The sequence below is a fragment of the Coccinella septempunctata genome, chromosome 2, assembly GCF_907165205.1.
Source record: "Coccinella septempunctata chromosome 2, icCocSept1.1, whole genome shotgun sequence".
Taxonomy (NCBI): domain Eukaryota; kingdom Metazoa; phylum Arthropoda; class Insecta; order Coleoptera; family Coccinellidae; genus Coccinella; species Coccinella septempunctata.
In genome coordinates this window covers 12651670-12673843 of record NC_058190.1, presented here as the reverse complement: position 1 = coordinate 12673843, position 22174 = coordinate 12651670, and the positions used below count along the sequence as shown (strand labels likewise).

The 22174-nt window shown below is 34.5% G+C and overlaps 1 protein-coding gene across 3 annotated transcripts in view; it reads right to left on the bottom strand.

Annotated features, from left to right (window-relative positions):
* Window positions 1-5892: 5892 nt before the first annotated feature.
* LOC123307400 (neuroparsin-A-like) overlaps window positions 5893-22174 on the bottom strand; it is a 32429-nt gene continuing 16147 nt past the window's right edge. For 2 of the 3 annotated variants that reach the window (XM_044889686.1, XM_044889687.1), the window contains 3 exons: window positions 10877-10976; window positions 8023-8131; window positions 5893-6202 (listed from right to left, as the gene is read on the bottom strand). In XM_044889686.1, the coding sequence (XP_044745621.1) occupies window positions 6047-6202; window positions 8023-8131; window positions 10877-10941 (330 nt within the window). In that variant the 5' untranslated portion in view covers window positions 10942-10976 and the 3' untranslated portion in view covers window positions 5893-6046. Of the gene's footprint in view, window positions 6203-8022; window positions 8132-10876; window positions 10977-14573; window positions 14806-22174 lie in introns of those variants that run through there. The other variant, XM_044889685.1, reaches the window with a different exon arrangement.

The following is a 22174-nucleotide window of genomic DNA, read 5'->3' as shown; positions in this document are numbered from 1 at the left end:
CCATACATTAGACGGCAACCCATCGAGAGAGCATTTATTGTCAAGGACTTAGGTATTTCATATGACAGAGAGATGACTTTCAAACCTCATATCCAAATGATTACTTCAACGTCCCTAAGAACTTTGGGATTTGTTCTCAGAAGTACTAGAGATTTCAGCAGCGAGACACTACAATACCTATATGTCACTCTTGTAAGACCAAATATGGAATTCGCATCCGTCGTGTGGTCCCCCTACACTGCCGTGGACAGCCTTCTTATCGAAAAAGTACAGAACAAATTCCTCAAATATTTAGCAATCAGAAGAGGCGAATATTCTTTTATGTCTTTCTCTGCGAGTCGTTTGCGGGACCAGCTTGGACTATCATCCTTGAGAACAAGAAGATTCCATGCAGATGTCATTTTTGTCTGTAAACTGTTTCGAGGACTTTTGTATTCTCCTGAACTTCTATCCCAGTTCAATTTATATGTTCCCTCGAGATTGGTCAGGAGATTCGATCTGTTTAGACCTGCCTTATCGAAAACTAATTACTGCTTTCATTCTCCAGTTTCCAGAATGATGCGGAATACCAATGTCGTAGATTCCTTGGGTCTCGATATATTTCATCGGTCGGTCTCGGGATTGAGGTTAGATTTAAGGCATCTCATAACACTGTGATTTTTTTTTTTTCTTCTATTATGTAATGTTTTTGAATAGTAGAAATAGTTGATGATTTTGTAATTTTCATTGTTTTTTTTTTGTTTTTTTGTAAAAGGTTTTATACCGTTCATTGAATAAATAAAATAAAAAAAATACATACTTGTCAACACTTGGAAGTACTCTATTATGACTGATTGTAGTCATCTTTACTTTGAAACAAAGTTTTTAACTGAAACAAAAATAATGGAACCATGAATGAACGGTTCTCTCCGTTTTCTCCGCATTACATATAATAGCCTGGGGCTAGCAAAATAAAAAGTTTTCTCGGCCACTGTGATTGTTTGAAAATTTTATTTATCTTCACGCGTGGTCAAATGCTCGAAAAAAACTTTCGGCTCGCTCTTCAGACATGGACATTATTTCTTTCAGTTTTCGTATGGTAAGATCCCTTAGGAATCTTGTGAAGGATTGCTTGAAACATATTGAATATAAATCATTATCTGAAAATTGAAGCAATCAAATTTCTATTTCTCCTAGAAGTGAGCATCTAATCCATGGTTAACTTTCAAAGAAATCGAGGACCTGTAAAATGATGAATGATTTGATACCCGATGTTAATTTTGTACACCAGTTTGAATTCATTTTAATAGTAATCATTGGAAGCTACGCCCGTGCCACAGTTTGTTGAAAAGGAAATCCTTCACCATTTATTCTTTATGGTTTTTTTGACATCAATCTTCGCTTCAAAAGAGGTAGTCCGATGAAGTTTAATTGTTAATCTAGACCTTAAGGGGTTACCCATGTAAAATGTGAGGGATTATCAAAGAATCTAGAACAGGATACATCGTTCTTGAACAAATAAATTGAAAAGGAGATAGTAGGGGAAGTGTGTCTGCGACGGCATACAACGTGTTTTCCATTTCAAGTTCAAAATTTGGAGCCAGTACAATGCGCATACTCTAGACGTCTGCGTGAGTTCTATTGAATCTGCTGTAGAATTTTGTGAGCGCATGCGAGGAAAGTTAATCCAATTGGCTGAAAATTTACAACAGCGGAAGATTTCTGTGAGTTCTCGAAAAAACGGTAGTTCGATGAGTGCAAATGTTTTCTATTATTTTGGCATATACCTACTTTAGTTTCAGAATAATATGTTATTTTCATCTTAGTATTCACCACTGTTACCACTTGTAGATAATACCTTATCAGTCCGATGTTATTAATCTTTGGTTAATCAACTATAGAATCATCATTTATAATTTCACGGGATGAATGGAAAAAATTGTTTATTTCAAGAAATACAAAATCACTTCTTTCCGTATTCACCCAAATTATTTGGGGTAAAAGAGGACGTGAGTTGGGTTAGTTGCAGATAGCCTAGGGTACTCACGCATAAATATTAATTGCAGAAACCACAGATAAAAACTTTTTCGGACGATGTTCCACCAGAACAATTCTCGTGTATCCAATTACCGTATTTTACAAACATTCTTAGTCTAGGAAATAGTAGTTAGCAGAAAAGAAAGAATTAGTCCATTTTTTTCTGTTGTAAAATTATTTTTTACGTCTTTCATATACATTTCCGAAACATCTGTAAACAAACAAAACTTATTATTGTTTTTTATTCACCATATCTGGGATGATTGCCTTGTTCGCAATTACCCCAAATGGCAGTTCAAAAATTATAAAACAAAAATTTGAGACTAGTACAATGTTTTGTTGAATGTTATTTGAGCATCACCTCTATTGAAACAAAACAATCGATAGAAATTATTTACTATTCCACATCACTCTTTCGATACACACACACAATTTTTCGAAATGACTTATCTTGAAAACTAAGAACGGTAGCCGGTAGTAACTGTTTTCTTCGCACTAAAGATGGTTGAAACTAGATAACTGGTCATGATATTTGAGCGCATGGAGAAGGATCTAGTAGATATCCCTGTGTCCGCTTTTACCCCGCGTCCGCAATTACCCCTCCGTCCCCTAATCCAGAAAATCATCTGAAAAATTTCCGAAGGAAATTGCGAAATTATTTTCAAGGAAAAATGAGAACTTATACTAATTTTCTACGATTTTCAGTCCTCCTATTTTCTAGCATCTTCAAAGTCACTGAAATTTCTTGTAGTGTAGCATATGGAAGATATCTCTGAGCACTTCTCTGTCTCTTCACTCGATGATATTAATCGAATCCTTTTCGTTGCCACATAAAACTCGAAATAGTTATTTAATCAACTAGAACTAGGATATTAACGAAAGCGCTTCGCTCGCACGTTAATGTTCGAGATCATTTTCCCTCAATTAATAAACGAGTTGATTACAAGATTTTTCTGTCGACCACATTTTGAATTGAATGTGAATTCTTGATTGCAAAAATTTCCTATCGATACCTAGTCAAATTTGACACCTTATAAATTTTCTATGTTCATATCGGAATGTTGATATTTATGGGGCCGATCGAACAATTCGAGAAGTCCATAGAAGGCATATTCGAGTTGTGACATTTTGAGTAAATCAAATTGATATCGTTCCCTATAATATCTGTTAAAGAATATGTGGAGCTGGTGGAAGCTGGAGTTGTAGTACATAGATATATTGATTACTGTCTAACCATCACAATTTTTCTGCAACCTCCACAATTCATCTCTTCTCAATTCTTTCGCTAGGTACTAGGAAAATCAATGCGACATACAAATAAAATAATTATTTGGGAAGCTGCTGAATACTTCTATGTTCGATTACCCATGACAATAACGCATTAATAGGAAATTAACCAATAAAAAGGTTCATTAACAGCTAATTTCGTGTACGTTAAACAGTGCTATTAGGTATTAAGAGGTCGGCGGAAATGAATATTTTTCCAATGATTTTATTAAAGTTTGAAATTAGATTATGTTTCCATGGAAACGTTCTTGTCATAACGTGATTTTCGAATCTTTTCTACAGCTTTGCCGCCAATATTCATTTGGACTTGAGGTTGGCGCTAACGAATTAGAATTAGGCTACCTCAAAATTCAATATTTGCTCAACTAAGCCTGAAAAATTAGGGAAAACGGGCATTAGTTGTGCCGAACATTGACCATTGAGACTCGGTAATTTATCACGATCATTCACGAGTGATTACGATCCGCTTTATTATAGCGGCTACACACTGCCCAACTCGGTCGGGCCAACTATCGGGACGACCAGATTGGGCGATGCGTACAGACGGCCCGACCGCCGTCCAACTTGGTCAGTTGAATTTCACTATGGAGAGTAGAGAGAAGGAGAACGATCGCTGCTTTGAGACCACAGATTTTTTGTCCCCTAAAATATGTACCAATAGGGTAGTTTATGCTTTTGCCAACAGGCGCGCTGGCCATCACGAGAGTGCGAAATTTTGATTTACACAAATCAAATTGTAGTTGGCTGAGTGAACTGTTTCCCTGGTGACAGATGATAGGAATATTATTATTTTCGATTTCTGATAAGAGAACAACATATGACCATGGTGAAATGTTGAAGCGTGCGCTAGTATAAGAGTGGCATCGGAAAGAAAAGGAGAAGACAGAAAATTTCCGAGAGCATTTTTGAGAGAAAATTGGAAAAAACCTTATCTCAAGAATCGACTTCGAATCAATTAGTGTTTCAAGAGCACTTTCGCGATGAAGATATCAAAAAGATGATGGATTGATTATAAACGAAATCGAAATTGTCATCCCTCGTGAGAAGTTGACTCTTCTGAATAAGAATATCTAACCAATAAAACTACATGGTTCAGAAGTAAATATTCTTGAAGAATTTTGTTGGCATAACATAATATATGGTTTACATCGGTTCTCAGCTGAGTATTGGCAACAGAATCTACTCTACAGATAAATCTGAGACTGCTACCTTTTGTTGTCTTGATGTGTACTACTCCTCACTACGGATTTATATAATTTTGAAGATTACGGTAAACCAACTAACATAGCTGCTTTCAATAAACAATGATAAACAAAAGTAGGTACAATTTTTTTGATCAGTGATTTCTTTTGAATTTCATTGATTTCGACTTGCATTTTATTGCATATAATTCAGAGAACTCATATTTAATATAGATTTGAAGAAAGGTATTTGAAAAATCATCAGAAATCATCCCCACCCCTTATCGATACCCGCTGCAATCGCAGCGACACCTATCCTACGTTTCCCGTTTTCGGGGACACATTTTTAGTACGTCGATCGTTCTCCTTCTCTCTACTCTCCATAAATTTCACGATCGCTGGAGTATACATCGCTCGGATCAATGGTGACGGCCATTTTTGCAGCAGCGAATACCTCTCCAGTCGACATCTGAATACACTGAATACAGAATGAGCTCGTTTCCACCCGACAGAGCTCCACACGATCCAACTTGCTCGTCGGTCGTGCGGTTTGATGGCTAGGCCGTACGACAAGACTCGACAAATCCTCTGTCGGCGGTCGTAGCTACACACGGACCGATTTCACATCCAACCCAACCAAGTCGGTTTGTCGGCCAGACCGAGTTGGGCAGTGTGTAGCCGCTATTACAGTGGCGACAATTGTGGTCTCGTTTTTCATCGTTTTAGCAAGAATATGGCATTCCGCATCCCGAATTAGAGATCATAGCATTGAAATATGTGCTTCTAAGCCGCCATATTCTTGCTAAATTTCCAATTGTCGCCACTGTGTTTGATAGAGTCACTGAAGCTTTATTCGAATGCAACGACACCTCACCATCAATGTTAGAATTATGTTTCGTGTTTAGTGTACCATCACAACAGATGGTACTGAATACAAGAGTGATTTACAGTGACTCTATCAAACACAGTGGCGACAATTGGAAATTTAGCAAGAATATGGCGGCTTAGAAGCACAGATTTCAATGCTATGATCTCTAATTCGGAATGCGGATTGGATCACGTCACGTCATGTGACCAAATCCGCCATATTCTTGCTAAAACGATGAAAAACGAGACCACAATTGTCGCCACTGTGTTTAATAGAGTCACTGTAGAGTGATTTATCTATATTTTTAAGTTAATCTATGGTTATGAGGCCTCACTGTGATGAATTTTAGATATACATCACTTGATCAAATGCAAAAAATTAGAATTATATAAATAATTGAAGTTTTCTGGATATCCTGAGGGTCTTCATTAGGTATACTTGGAATTCGACGTTTCTTTTTGACATCGATAGTAAAAATGATTTTTATGTAATTAAGCGTTTGGTTGGCGTTGGGTTTCCGCAAAAATTAAACTATGTATGGAAATTTTTGAATTTTATTTGTCGTGAATCTTTGTGATTATAAATATATAATGGAAATAAATAAGTGAGTATATACAACCAGGCGATCTGAGTGTGAAAATCATCGTTTTGAGGTAATTAGAGCAGCCAAATACAATGTGGCTAAATGGCCAATTTAATACTGAGTAATCTTTCTTTCTGGCTGTGGAGGATAACAGTCAAGGTTGCCCAAGAAACAGCCATAGCATCTGCCTTCGGACGCACAGTAGAGGCCAGTAGCACAATCTCCGAAAGAGTTGCGTGTAGGTCCTCCACATTTTTCTCCAGGTCCCTGAAAAATAAATTAAATTTCAGATGTCTTTCAAGGATTTGTCCAGCTTCAAATTTTTTTGTCCAATTCATATTCTTTGGCAAAAGTCTTATAACGAAAGATAATTTGGACGCAATTTGTACAACTAACTATAAAATTTCATAGGAAAATTTAGAACCTTCTGGTGTGAATGAATGAAGGGAGGCATATTCTACTTGCATTTTTTGAAAATTTTAAATTTCTGAAAATAGCTTTCATTGACTGATACTGTTTTTATAGCATCCTTGATGAAGTAGCAGTGGGTGTTTGCACATCCCCAAGGCCACTGGTTTGAAGAGATAAAAAACATCTTCCGAACTGAAGATGAGATTACCACATATTTGCAATATTAGAAGCAGAAATTTCTATGAGCTCATCAACATGGTGAATTTTTGGTTGGAGATGGTATAATGAAATTATTATGGAGGGCTGTTAATATTCAGCTGCTAGGCACCTGATTCGATCAGTTAGTTCGAATATAATAATTGAATTGAATTGAATTCTCAGCCTATCCGAGCAAATTTATTTCTTATTTATTCAGTAGCACTATCTAAGTAATCATGTGAAATCCAGAAACTGAAGATACTACACATCATTATATGAAGAATAAATTCAACAAATGCCCTTTGCACAGAGGGTGCATACTGTAATAAACACTTATTCACAAAAAAGGAATGAAAGTTCATTATAGTTATGAAATCAAAGGAGATGTGGCAGAAGCATACTTGTTAAGAAAAAAAACGAAAGCTTTCTTGGTCAACCCAGCATTTCTACATGCATGAAATCTAATAAATGCAGTTAAAATTTATTCAGCAAGATGACATTTCACAATAATAATCTGTGTTTTGAGTGTTTTCATTCAGATTAGAAAAAAATAACTGAAATAACAGGATTTTCACTCACTAACATGAGATATTCAACCACGACACGTGATTCGCTATCACAGTAGCATTTTAAGGGGGGTGAAAGTAAACACGGGTAGTGGTTGAATAACTCGTGTTAGCGAAAATCATGTTATTCAGACTTTATCCTAATTATGGAATTTCATCAAGTATTGGCCAATATTATTCAATTTTTACAGATCAAAAAATATTGTCTTGTCCATTTATTTGATTATATCAATGACATAAAAATGAGTTTCCGATTTCCTACCTGAAAAAACGCCAGAGGTTCAATTTTCAAGTAGGTTACTACTGCCAAAATTATTATATTAAGTAGGGAATTAAGTAATTCCCATTTTTGGTGGATCAAATTTCATTTCTGTATCTCGTAGACGAGGAACAATTGTAGGAGGTTATTCTGAATTAATTGTTATATAATTTCGTGTAGGTACTCTAGTTTCGGGATTTTCTCTTCGTTTTGAATCACCCTGTTTTTGATTGCTCTCTATCTCAACTTAGGTGAAGTGACGCGAATTGCGCAACCGACAATTATTATTCATCAATTGATTAGTAAATCGAGTTTTATATGAAGCATTGAATATAATGAAAAATTATCAAACAGCTATTACACAGCCTGCGGTTTGGTAAACCACGAAACAAGTGATTTGTTGAAGTCCTTCATTTAACCAACCACACATATAAAATTATTGTCTAGTTAAGGGACTTGCAGTAAACTCCTATGATATTTTAGCGAAAGTTGACATAATATTTCTAAACCTAACTCGAGACACAGACCCGAACAAACTATGTTAAAACGATTTAGTTGTCTGTGATTTACCATACCAGTTTTGCCAAACCACGAACCGTGTAACAGCTTTTCCTGCGACAACTGAAATCATAGAAAAAGGATGCACGTCTCACCTTCAAACAGGCCCTCCTTCTGCACCTGTTGATGTATTCTCCGAAGGGGCAAGCCGTTGGAGGAGCAACGTTACATTCTTCACCTTGGCACCATCTACATGCTGCACTCCTGAAAAAAGCGAAAAAAATTATTATTGGCGGTGTTTGGAGGATTTATACTACAGATAAGAATATATGAAAGTTTTATTTCAGTAAAATGTCGTATATTATAGAATTTAAAAGCCAAAATTGGGATGTCGATGTTTTCCTTCGACAACAATATGAAATATAAATTCCCTTCCTCATTGATGATGACCAAATATCCAAATTATTCACGAAATTTGTTTGTTAACGATTTAAAATGAAATACTGATATACAGCTATGTGTCCAAGTATTTTTTTCGAATTTGATGCCCTCAACTCTATCACCAATCTTGTCTGATTTTCTGAATGTAGTTTGGCGAGTTTTCCTTCATAGTTCCCCCTATATACAGGATCAATTTTTGCTACAGGTAGGTTCACTACTCAATCCTTCCATATTAATCTGACACCCCCTTAAGCTTCCTTACTATAGATGTGCATGTGTATGAAACAAATCATTTTGTATTTCCAACATTTTCACTTTCTAAAATTCGTCTAAGAGGCGTTTTAATGAATCAAGCGTAGGCTTTTATGCCCTTTCAGCATGTAGTGGAAGATTTCGTGTTCTTGTTCATTAATTTATTATAATGTTGCTCGATATCCTCTCATGAATCTAAATACACTTGCAATCATAGCACTTTTGAATGTTATAGCAAAAGCTCAAACAGTTTACAAAGTATCGAAAAAAAAATTAGTATTTTGACCCATCTTATTCCTGATTTACTTCTTCAGAGTTTTTTGACATGAGTACAATTTATGTTATATGTTCAGTCGAACTCATTCCAGCAGTTTCCCCAATGTCTTTATTATTGTTTATTACACAGGGTGAGTCTTTGACTAATACAAATATTTCAACAGTTTATTCCTGAGGTCAAAAGAAACACTTTTTTCCTATACTATTTTTTCCGATTCGACCCTGATAAAAAGATATAGCCATTTTAAATTTTAATGATGAGCTGTACTGCTGGAAGGTAATTTTTTTAAGATTTTTTTAGAGATTTAGCTAGTTATTCTTAACTAGCTGAATCTGTGACTCTACACATCTGTGGATCTTTTAAACTGAGTTGTTTTCAGCCAAAATACACATTTCTTCAAATGTGCCGAAAATTTTTCAATTTTTGAACATAAAATTACTCGACAATGGTGCATTATAGGATAAAATATGAAGAATACTGTTATTTCACAAAACGTTCAAATATTCATTCGATAGCATCCAACTTAGTTTAAAAAGTTAGATTCTTCGAATTTTTAGCATTTTCATGGTTCTTATTGGTCATAATGAGAAAACCGGAGGACATGGCCGATATTTTGTTTTCGGAAAAGGTTAATCAAATGAATGAAAACCTCTATCCCGAAATCCATTTCATTCTACTGAACCGATTGTGAGAACTAAAAATAATATTTTTTTTAATATTTTTTTAACAGCCTATATAATTAAACCGAGCCGATTTGAAAAAAATGGTTAGGGAAATAAGTGTGTTTTTCACCTCCAGAAAATATTATTGGAATATTTGCACGAGTCAAAGACTCATCCTGTATATTTTATAAGGATATTCTACTACCACAGAAGATAAATTATTCATTTAATTTACGAGTTCACGTCAGGTCAGGATCACCAGATCTATCTCAAAATTTCAGGTTAATCGGCTTTAGCAGGTCAATTATTGATGAGACATGACTGACATAACGCTTCGTTTTTGACCAGGACTTGAGTGGCTTCGAAATAGTAATCGATCCAATCCAACCAAGTTGATTTACTCGTAATCAATATTTTTTGTCGTACCAAGATATACGATGTTTGGCTACGATGTGTATATAGAAACAACAGCTGTGAGATATGGGTTCAATGGAATTGGAATACGAGGATTACAAGAGTAGTTAAAATTTAAACTAGAGCATTAATGCAACTTTCTCGGGCCATTAAATTTGTCTGTTTTACTCAAAGAAACTCAAGACATATTTCCCTTGAAGTCATTTTAACTTGAGATTCGCTTCAGTAGAAGTCGAAAAAACGTAACTGAGAGAAGTAATAACACCAGGCAAAGACATAAGGACTTTACTTATTATTTATATTCCATTAGGCAAGAATTTTCTTTATTTTGACATACCAGGTGGCCCACATGAAAAAATATGACTTTCCTGAGACTTAAATGAGCATTGAGAATCTTAAATTGCAACAGAGTTGAGTGTCACATCATTTGGATAGTTTCGACATTTCTTATCCCGCTTAGGAAAAATAATGCAATTTACGTGAAAAATGACTGGCTTTTTCATTAAATTATATAACCGCATATATCGATTTCAATTTCTCCCTAGATAGTCCATTCAAGAACGACTGACATCTAGGGTAGCTTTGGAAAATTAAATTTAAGTTGCTAAGTTGAGGAATTCAGATCGGTATTGTAAATAAACGATAAATTGAGTTTTGTACTGCTATTTGTATTTTTAATTCGATTGCAATCAATAAATGTGGATTAATATGCTCCAAATTTGATAACTTCTTCTTTTCAAATATTTTTCTAAGTTATACCTATTTATATACATATATAGATATTCAAATTCTGTGATTGAAACAACAGAAAAAATTGAAGATCTTTTGTGAGTAAGCTGCATCTGGACTTTCAATACCTACTGGGATGTCAATCATTCTTGAACGGACCATATATCTGATTGGTAGGTAGGTGAAATGTTGAAATGTATTCATTACCGAGCAAGCGGAGAAAGAAAAACTTACCATTGTACATAGTCGGAGAGAATCACGATGGTAATGATCAAAAGGAGTGACGAAAAATATCTCATCGCTAGTCCGTTAGTAACCAATGGAAACGAAATACCTGAAATAAAAGAAAATTGCGATTACTTTTTGTGTTCAACAGATCCTAATTTTATCTTGTCATGAAAACTTTCAAACATTGAAAAGTCTATTCAATCGAACTGCAGTTCTTGATATTATTTTCTTCATATTATTCAATTTAAATTTGCATCTACAGATCAAGGCAAACTATTTACGGCTCCAACGCTTTTGTTTCTTTCGATTGATAAAAATAAAATTATAGCTCAATTTTTAATTGAAAGCCTGCTGTTTCAATTTTTTTATTGTCATTTCATCTTCATTCTTTCGATCTTCTAATGACTTGAAGTTAAGATTTTTCATAGTGACTACAAAAAGAAGTAATAAATGGAGCTCTCATACTTTATTTCTCGTAACGTTTGTTGACGGTCAATTGGTTTGTAAACATTCAAATTATATAGAATCACAATGGTAAGTCTTGATGGGGCCGATATCTTCAAATTATGAATTTGGACAGTGAAATTCCCCAAAACTTGGTTGGTGTCATTAATTGGTAAAACTTTTGTTCCTCTAATATGAGAACGCGTTGTCCAAAAATAGGGACCTAGTCTCATCGACGCAGAATATACAATAATGTACAACTTATATCCAGAGTGCGAAGTTGATATTTGGATATCATGTGGAGATAACTGGAACAACACGAGGGCAAATTTCCGACAACCAAAATTTGAATTCACTTTCCCCGAAGGGTCAAGCTTATGAAGCGTGTTGAAGATACTGGTTAACCGGTTATGATTGGCTCTTATTGTAGGCAGTAGATTCTCGATCTGCTTTCAGGTTTGCACTAAAGGCTTTACTGTCTTTTTCGAGTCTTATATTGCTAAAAGTTTCTTGTTCATCTGTAATGTGGCTGCTTCATGGGTAGATGTACATTTCTTGAGATATGTGGTTTCAACAAGAAGATGAAAATATCGAGGGGATTTCCTTTTCGCAGGTCCGGAAAAAACACAGTGTGAGAATTTTTATGGTTCTGTTCCCTCAGATTACAACGACTGTTTATTGACCAAGATAGGGTTTTTCATTTATGTGATGAATCTTTTCCGGATAAAAGATTGAAACTACGTTGGACGTTATCTAATCAATATTTGAACGTTTTGCAAAATAGAATGTTTTTCATATTCTCTCGTATAATGTCTATCTGTGAAATATGATAAATTTGGTTCTTTGGCTGAATACAACTCTGTTTAAAAGATACACAGATGTGTAGTGTCACAGATTCAGCTGGTTATTTGGAAGGTTTCAAATGGCTATATCTTTTCATCGGGACCGAATCGGAAAAAATGGTATGGAAAAAAAGTGTTTCTTTTGACCTCAAGTATCTACTGTTGAAATATTTGTACGAGTCAAGGTATTACCCTGTATAGTACTCAGGTTGTTTCGAAAAAAGAAGTGAATAGCCCATGGAGATACTACCAGAAGGATAAAAGCTTTCTAAAGGCTTTGAGAAAATGGGCATCAATATGTCCTATACAGACTGTTTTTATATGTGAGTGTTTTTCAATACAAGATAAACCTAGTCAAAATAAAGAATTCCGCACAAAATCAGCTTGACAAAACTTTTTTAATCATGAAATTAAATAAATCGTTGCTTAACTGGATCTAATTATTCCTAATACAAGCCTAGATCGTTTGCAACTTGAATTATCGGAAAACGAAAGCAACAAAAATCACTTTACTCGTGATGACTAAATCAACCATATGGTTTCTCCATATTTTGAATTGATTTGAAATTAAATTACATTTAATTTCACTGAAGATGAGCGTGTGCAACCTGTTGTGGTTAACAATAAGATGATTTGACAGAAAAATTGAATATGAATTTGGTCAATGATATCACATATTCATCATGTTTGATCAAAGGAAAGGAACACTCATTCAGGATAATCCATATTGAAGGGAACTTTGAATTGTCATTCTAAGGGTCACTCCGCTGATGAAATAATTCAGTGGATTGCTTTGAATGCAAGGAGGATAATCTCCAGGAAATTAAATATACATATTAAAACAATTCTTTTTCGGAAAAGGATTGAATGTTTCGATAAATTCGGTAACAAGTGTAGAAATACTTATACCGACTTGACAGCTTAGATTGTTTTGTTTTCCCTTGTAGTGAGTACTGATGGAGGAAATTGAACCTTCCAACACTATCATTCACAGGACGGATTCAATTTTTTGTGTTTTTTTAGTCTAACCTCCTCGGATATATCATCATTCAAATGGATTGTTAATGTAATTTAGCGTCTCGATTGTTGAATCAAGATACAAATGGAAGTCTCAACATTACACATACTTTCACTCTCTATAAGTAGTTACGATAACGTAGAACTTTCGATTTTTTCTGATCTCATGGCACGTGCCAAGATAAAATGAACGGGTTTGGTATTCAAAATAATTAGTTGACGACGTATGTAGGAGATCCTCTAGTTAAGTCTAAAATGAGTATTTTGACATTCAAAATTTTTTACAGAACGAAACACAACTTTTCAAGGAATAGAACAGGAGTTTCTATTCGTCAGGATAATATTTTAGTCAAACTCATTCTTTCAGCCAACAGTTCAGGTAACTGAATATGTGAGACATCTTCAATATACAGGGCGAGTCTTTGACTCGTACAAATATTTTAACAGTAGATTCTTGAGGTAATAAAACACTTTTTTCCCAACCATTTTTCCGAATCGGCTCAGTTTAACAGCTGTTGAAAAACCATAGAAAAATGTTATTTATACCGTTTTTCACAAAAGGTTTCATCGAATGAAATAAATTTCCGAATATGGTTTCTCATTCATTAGATGAATCTTTTTCGAATACAAGGTATCACCCACGTCTTCCAGTTTTATTATTGTGACCATTACGTACCATTAAAATACCAAAAATTCAAAGAACTGAAATTCAACATGTGCATCTCAATTCGAAAACTATGTGCAGTTTCAAGATTTGGTTCGAATTGATCCAACAGTTTTCGAGGAATTGAATCACACTTTGCCGAATTGACCACTGAAATCTCAATTCCTATCTGAACTATCGAACTGAAATTCAACATGTGCATCTCAATCCGAAAACTATGTGCAGTTTCAAGATTTGGTTCGAATTGATCTAACAGTTTTCGAGGAATTGATATCACACTTTGCCGAATTTGAACGTAATTTCGTTGACAGAGCTCATTATGAAAACTTAAAATGGCTATATTTTTTTATCAAAGCCGAATCGAAAAAAAAAATGGTATAGGAAAGCAGTATCTCTTTGGACCTCAAGAATCTAGTGTTAAAATACCTATTTGTACGAGTCAAAGACGTGGTATTTGTTTTGTCTGCGATCGATTCAATTCATTTCTGCAATAATATGTGTAATAAGAATTAACCGCTTAGTTCAGTAGCACGTTTTGAATTAAAATGAGTCATATAAATATTTTATCACAGGTAACCTGAAACTCAAGACAAGCCGGATGGGAGCATTGTTGATAAAATCAATCATCATGACGAATGATAATCAATGTTTCTTCATTTTTTATTCGGCAGTCGATATCACAATTGATCAATACAAAGCGATATTGGAAATACAGTTATGATTTGTATTCACTCACCGGTAGATTAAGAGGGTTCAGAATTGCAGCTCAACGTTCTGAAGTCTGAATCACCAAAAAACAATAATTGGATGGACTGTTTAAAATACATTTACTCGAAAACCACGGAATTGTAATGGAGAAATTCGAAGCTCACACAAAACCGAAACTCAAAGGAATTTCACGAACAGACGATCTAGTGATGTTGTGTACTGAGCCTCCGGAGTGCTTGTGAAGACTGAAAATCTGTGAATTGTTTCGGATATCATATTTCTGGTATTACCAGACTTCTTATCTTTTGCCCGAAGATTATTTCTATAAATAGTTGGTCCCATTTGTAATTAATAATAGTCACACTTATCTCCTTAAAATATGATTTGTTTATACTACTGTGGGAGAATAGGCATAGTTGTTGATTATTCAACGGGGATCCGATTATTTCGTCTACCCCGAGCAAAAGGCAATCTGGGCGAGGCGCCGTCATCAATCAATGTTTTTCAGGTTGACAGCAATTTGGGTGAAGACTATTAGATTTTATGTAGTTGTAATTATACGATAGATAAGCTAAGAAGACGATATCGAGGAGCTTTACCGCGTCCTTTTCATACAGGTAGGACTGAACTCTCTTCACGGTGTGTAGAGAGTGAGTAAAAAGTATCGCAAAAAATTTATATCTTCGTTATTTACTATGTTGTAGAAAATGTTTTGAATGGCATCAATCAAAATTTATCGAAAATATTTGAGAAAATAATGTATATAACGTGACAATTGAATTTCTCGAAAATATAATGAGGGTCAATTCGGCTTCCGTAAAGGAAAGTCAATATAGGATGCTGTAGCACAACAAACAGCCAAAATTTATCGCTCCCTTGACTCTGTTAAGCCATGCCTATTTTTATTCGTTTATTTAACGAATGCTTTTGATACCGTGGACCATGGACAACTATTAGACATTGAAGGAATATGTATAATAGTTAAAATACGAGCTTCGGACTGGTTTGAGAGTTATTTATCGAATAGAAGTCACCTTGATCGGATTCGGAATCATTTCAGCACCTCGACTCCTGTTCTTTGTGGTGTACCCCAGGGAACGATCTTAGGTTCACAATTGTTTTTAGTTTATTTGAAATCCATCTTTTCCATTTATAAAGGTGAATTGAGTGCCTTTGTTGATGATGCGGTCCTTTTCTATCAGGCGGACTCCTGGGAAGTGCTTAGAGAGCAAGTAGAAGAAGATTTAACAAACGCAGTTGATTTTTTTTCATTCTAGGCTGCTGACCATCAATTATGATAAAACATGTTTTATGCCTTTCTCTACTTCATCCGATAAACAACGTTTGCACACAAAAGTTGAGGGTATTTTAAATTATCTTCTTTCTATCACACTCTGCCTATGCTACGCCACTGCTAACGATACCAGTTCTGTCAATTCAGCTTGACATTAGCCTCCATCTACGTCATAACCTTTCTGATGAATGTCAAATTGCACCTCCTTTGCGATATCTTCTTGAAACTGACCTTAACTTTGTGCGAGTTTCTGACGTCATTTTCAATGTTTCGATAACTGTCAATCAGAAAACTGGTGGATTTCTAGAGATCGATTCATCCAGATCCAGTATCCTTTTACTAATCTTTCCATGATTACTAATAATCCCAAACTCTAGTAGTGTATCTACCAGGAATCCACTCCTAATGACATGGTTGATTCCCTCTAGAAATGTCTCATCCCAAGCAACTTGTACCACAAGTCGAAGTACCATTAGACTCTGTGGAGGATGGGGTAAAATTCGTTCGTCCATAATGTCCCAAACGTGTTCTACCAAGGAACCAAATGTACTTGTTTGTCTTCAGAATGCCTAATTCTGGTAGGTACAGGTAGTGCACTATGCTGTTAAAAAGATTCGAGAATATAAGGCAGATTATATATTGTGCGAATTCTTTGAAAAATTCAACACTCCCGTGAGACAATGTCTTTGTGTCTTTGTTATAAAGAAAATGTGGAAGAACAAAATGATCCTAGACATTTCACGATCATATGCGGACGAAACCTGCCATTAGCATGCTGCCAAAACAACAGCAATACAGAAATATTAGAAGTGAAGTACCATTAGACTCTGTGGAGGATGGGGTGAAATTCGTTCGTCCATAATGTCCCAAACGTGTTCTACCAAGGCACCAAATGTACTTGTTTGTCTTCAGAATACCTAATTCTGGTAGGTACAGGTAGTGCACTATTCTGTTAAAAAGATTCGAGAATATAAGGCAGATTATATATTGTGCGAATTCTTTGAAAAATTCAACACTCCCGTGAGACAATGTCTTTGTGTCTTTGTTATAAAGAAAATGTGGAAGAACAAAATGATCCTAGACATTTCACGATCATATGCGGACGAAACCTGCCATTGGCATGCTGCCAAAACAACAGCAATACAGAAATATTAGAAGTGAAGTACCATTAGACTCTGTGGAGGATGGGGTGAAATTCGTTCGTCCATAATGTCCCAAATGTGTTCTACCAAGGGAACCAAATGTACTTGTTTGTCTTCAGAATGCCTAATTCTGGTGGGTACTGGTAGTACACTATTCTGTTAAAAAGATTCGAGAATATAAGGCAGATTATATATTGTGCGAATTCTTTGAAAAATTCAACACTCCCGTGAAACAATGTCTTTGTGTCTTTGTTATAAAGGAAATGTGGAATAACAAAATGATCCTAGACATTTGACGATCATATGCGGAAGAAACCTGCCATTGGCATGCTGCCAAAACAACAGCAATACAGAAATATTAGAAGTGAAGTACCATTAGACTCTGTGGAGGATGGAGTGAAATTCGTTCGTCCATAATGTCCCAAACGTGTTCTACCAAGGCACCAAATGTACTTGTTTGTCTTCAGAATGCCTAATTCTGGTAGTAATATAAGTAATATAAGGCAGATTATATATTGTGCCAATTTTTTGAAAAATTCAACACTCCCGTGAAACAATGTCTTTGTGTCTTTGTTATAAAGGAAATGTGGAATAACAAAACGATCCTAGACATTTGACGATCATATGCGGAAGAAACCTGCCATTGGTATGCTGCCAAAACAACAGCAATACAGAAATAATAGAAGTGATGTATTTCTTATACTATAACAAACTTCGGACATCCGTTATTTGTTCGATCACTCATCTTGTTTACTCTGAAGACCAGTGTGTCTGCTGTCCACAAATCTGAAATTATCTGAAGAAACACCATCAGTTGAAAGGTTAAAATCCATTCCCACGGAACGTGATATAATTTTTGAAATTGAAATAATAAGTTCAACAACAATAACAAGGAATCCATCAATCTTTTATCCGTAAACATTCGATAAGTTTTTAATTAATTGACTCCCAGATATATTGACAGAATCTAAGTTCTAAAATCTGTGGTTGATCAACAAAAATACCGCCAACCGATTTTCAGATTCAATAATATCCATATAATTTTTCTCAGAGGATGTTGTGAATGAATGCTCATTTATTACTGTGCGTGGAGCCAAAACTGTGCATCCTAGTGATATTTTCATATCTACTTGACCTAGTGGTTAAGGATTGCCCTCAATTTCATGAATACATATAAATATTTTTGGTCTAACTATATTCTCGCATTCTTCGGATGTTGTTGAGTGGTGCCAATAAAATATGAAAATAAAAAAAATATATAGACCGGATTCTCCTTATAAAAATGATTGAACAAACAAGCCCAAAGTGTCTATGAATTTTAACTAGTACACAAATTAAAAGCGGAAACATACCTATTCATTCTATTATTTATTCAAATAATTGACTATAGCAGTGTCAAAATGATGCATTCAGAATCAGAACTCGGACAAAAAATAGTCGCAACTTTAGATCAGTTATTTTTTTACATTCTCACAATCAGCTTCGACTCAAAATCTGAAAATTCGTTTTGATATAATTTAATAAATGAGCTCTTTATTCGGGATGCTGTGAAGTTAACCGTACTCGCCGATCATGTTGGACAGTTGTAGTTCTTGCTCTTCCAATCCACAATTCATACTAAACAATACCAAATTAGTTGCGATAGCCCTCTATTGCACATACTGACCACAAAAAAATATAGTTTCATTCATTCAATTAGGAGAACAGCGCGTGTCCCACACTCTTTGGTTGTGGTAAGAAAAAAACCATTTTGAAAACCTTTGAATTCTCTACTGATTCACTTAACAGGATTTTTATGGAATTCTATATCTGATTCGTTGGAACTCAAGTAACGAAAAATAAATAATAAATACTTGTAGAATGAAGGCGGATGATTATGAATTGTAACATTTGGATCGAACATTATGCTATGCGATATTGGTGTCAGATTTCGTTTACGATTGAAGTGAAATCGATCAGGAAGAAATAATTCTACAGTAAACAACGATATCAAAAACATTTAATTGTTCTCCGAAAATGTTTGTGGCTACAATATTTAACTAACAAGAGCTGATAAATATGTGTTCTGTCTACTTGACTTCATGTTCCATAAGATTACAGACAAGTGCATTTCGGTCACAGGAGTATGATTTGATAGTTTAAATACAAAATAGCTCATTTTATCAGAAAAAAACTCCAAAATCGATTAATTTTTTTCAGGAAATCACATCATCGTTTTTTCATTCACAACTTTCTATGAGTAGATCATTATTCTCAGATATTTAATGAGGCCTCTATTTCCATATCCCTTGAACATATGTCTATTATGATTCAGAATTGTGTTTATTTTTGATAGTCCCAATCAATTTTTCAAATATCCATTTGTGTACTCGCACTTAGGATCCATGACAATAATAATATGAAGCATTAAGATTTTATGAGTCACCTGACATTTCTGGTGATATTTCCAAAGGTAGGAAAGCAAAAAAACATTCATTTTGGAGTTCCAGAATCGCGTTATATTCGATCCCCTGTGACTTATATGGTCATCGACATGAAATAATTGAGGATAAAAAACTTTGAAATTCTCAAAGGATTTATTGGAATATTTTCATTGCCATAATGTTATCCCTAGAAATAGAATCAACGTTCATTGTAGAAAATACAGAATACTTCATAAAAACGCTACGAATTCATGAGATTTTTATCCTGTTTCCATGGTCAGCTTGTTCACGAATATCACAATTGGCTCTGATCGACTTGATTTCAACAACACTGCCAATTCGATAAAATTCACCATAAAAATCGTAGAAAACAACCTACTTCCATTCCTTGATTTACTTGTACATAAGCAGAATAGAATTCCTCGAATCACGGCTTACGAAGGAAACGAAGCAGGACCGTACCTTCATTTCGAATATAAGTCCAAAGCCTTTCGACAGCAGTTCCCTCTAATGAAGGAGATGAAGATGAAGAGTTACAAAATCATCGCTAGAATTGAGGAACTGCTATCTCAAGAAAGTATTGGAAAAAGAAATAACAAGAGTAAACCAAATAGAACCACATCCTAATAAGACATCGATTGAAACTCAATCTGGGAGGATTCTGCATATTCTGAAACTTTTTATGGTTTTGACTCTCAATCTCTGGAACAAAATCAATTGAAAAATTGAAATAACCGATTTGCTCCTTCGTAAATTCTTGCACTAATTTGTCAGGAGCAAATCAAGTAGAACAAATTGTTGCCTGACAAAGAACTGAAAAAATAACTTTGGAATTCATTCATTCATTCATTGCTGTATCCCGTTGCCGGGAATGAATCTACAAAAAGACGAAAAAAGGGAAAAAACAAAAAGAAGAGAAAAAAAAAAATAAAATTATAATTATGCATAGTAACGTTTCGGAGTCTGTATCAGACTCCTTCAACAGGATGAAGGAGTCTGATATAGACCACATAATTATTTGTTCTGTAGTTCATATAGAGTAGGCATTGAATTGCTACACAAGTTTCACCCAAATGAAGATGTTAGTGAGATAGCAAAATAATTGTATTTCTCGTTATTTGGTAAGAGTTTATTTGTATCCTGAGGTTTAATGGAGTAGCACTAGCAAGACTTTGCCTCAGTCTATTAAACAGTGATTTATTTTATCATTAATTTAGTTTATTATTATTATTATATTTCATTACAGTGAAAAAAGCATAATTTAGTCTTCAGTTTGAGAATTGATTTTTATCAAGATAGGTTACATAAATTCAAGATATGAATGCAAAAACTAGCATCCTCATTTCCACTTCACTTGTCGTCAAAGAGGCTATAGAAAATATGTTAATGACACTGGTCTAACCTAATTTTCGAAAACATTATCCTCCAGAGAAAAAATTGGCAAAATATCTAATACATAATAACATAATTCAAAATGTTGAAAGAAAACAAGTTCAAGCCAAAAATACCAATAATGAAGGGTTCTGTATGGATTTATGAATTTTAATGACCTAGATCAGAACGTTTTAAGAAGGTAGATATATGATTCTTTTATTACCTCTACATCTGCTCACCAAAACTACTTCAACACTGTGGCTGTGATCGGTATTTCTTCGGGTTGTTTAATTAGAGAAGGTACGTAAGAAAGCCTTGATGAAGTTTTTATCATTCACTTGTATCATTTTTCGTACTCATCAAATAATAATTAATAATAGGGCAATGTGAAATAAATAACGGTGATTACAAGATCACCATACTTAAAGTATCCTGAACTTCAGCTCATGGTAATTATGGTTTTGCTCATTGTTGCAAGGTAAGAGACCATTAGTTCCCTAAACAATGATTTATCTTGTTTGATATATTCAATGAATTACTATAATTGTACTGAAATGATAACTCGACATTAAACGTGTATGAAGAAGAACAGCATTTTGAACGAGATGAAAAGTGATATACTGAAATAATACAGTGTGAGGCTTTCAACAATAGATGAAGGAAACGTTTCTATTCCTATTTTTTGAAAACTGGAATTCAAAAATATACAAGGCGAAGCATTGGAGTAATAGGTGTATGATTTCTCTCCAATCGAGTCTGAAACATCTCCCTACTGTGGAAAGGTCCTTGATAGTCGCAGATAACCAAAATTCAAAAAAACTGAACTACTCCAAACATCTCGTTTGCATGAAAAACCAATCATACTCGAAAAAAGTTGCACTATTTGAAAAAAAATTTAGCTCTTCGACAATTTTTTCAACAAATATTGTATACCGAATGTAGGTATAACTTTCGTGCAATATTTTTGACTCACTATATACAACCATTGAGTATTTATTTGAGTTGAATACTCAAGGTCAAACAGATGTTAATACTAGAGATAAGTGGAATACCAAATGATAATGATAATTTTTAGGACTGATAATTTCTGATTATGTGCAGATGGTACTGTAAATCACTAACTCTGACACTTTTTTCACATAAGTATGTGGGAAAAATTTTTCAATGAAATTTATGGAATGCTCATACTTGATGGCCCACATAAAACAGTCCTGCCAGATATTTCCGTAAGTATGTACCTATCAATTTCTCCGGAAAACGCTGAAACAGGTCAGTTTTCACGGGATAACATTTGGTATAACATTTGTATATCATAAGATGGAGCTTGTTGTTTTATTTTGAATGACGATTTTTATGTTCATCAATCTTCACCCCATGAAAATTACTACGAGTATTA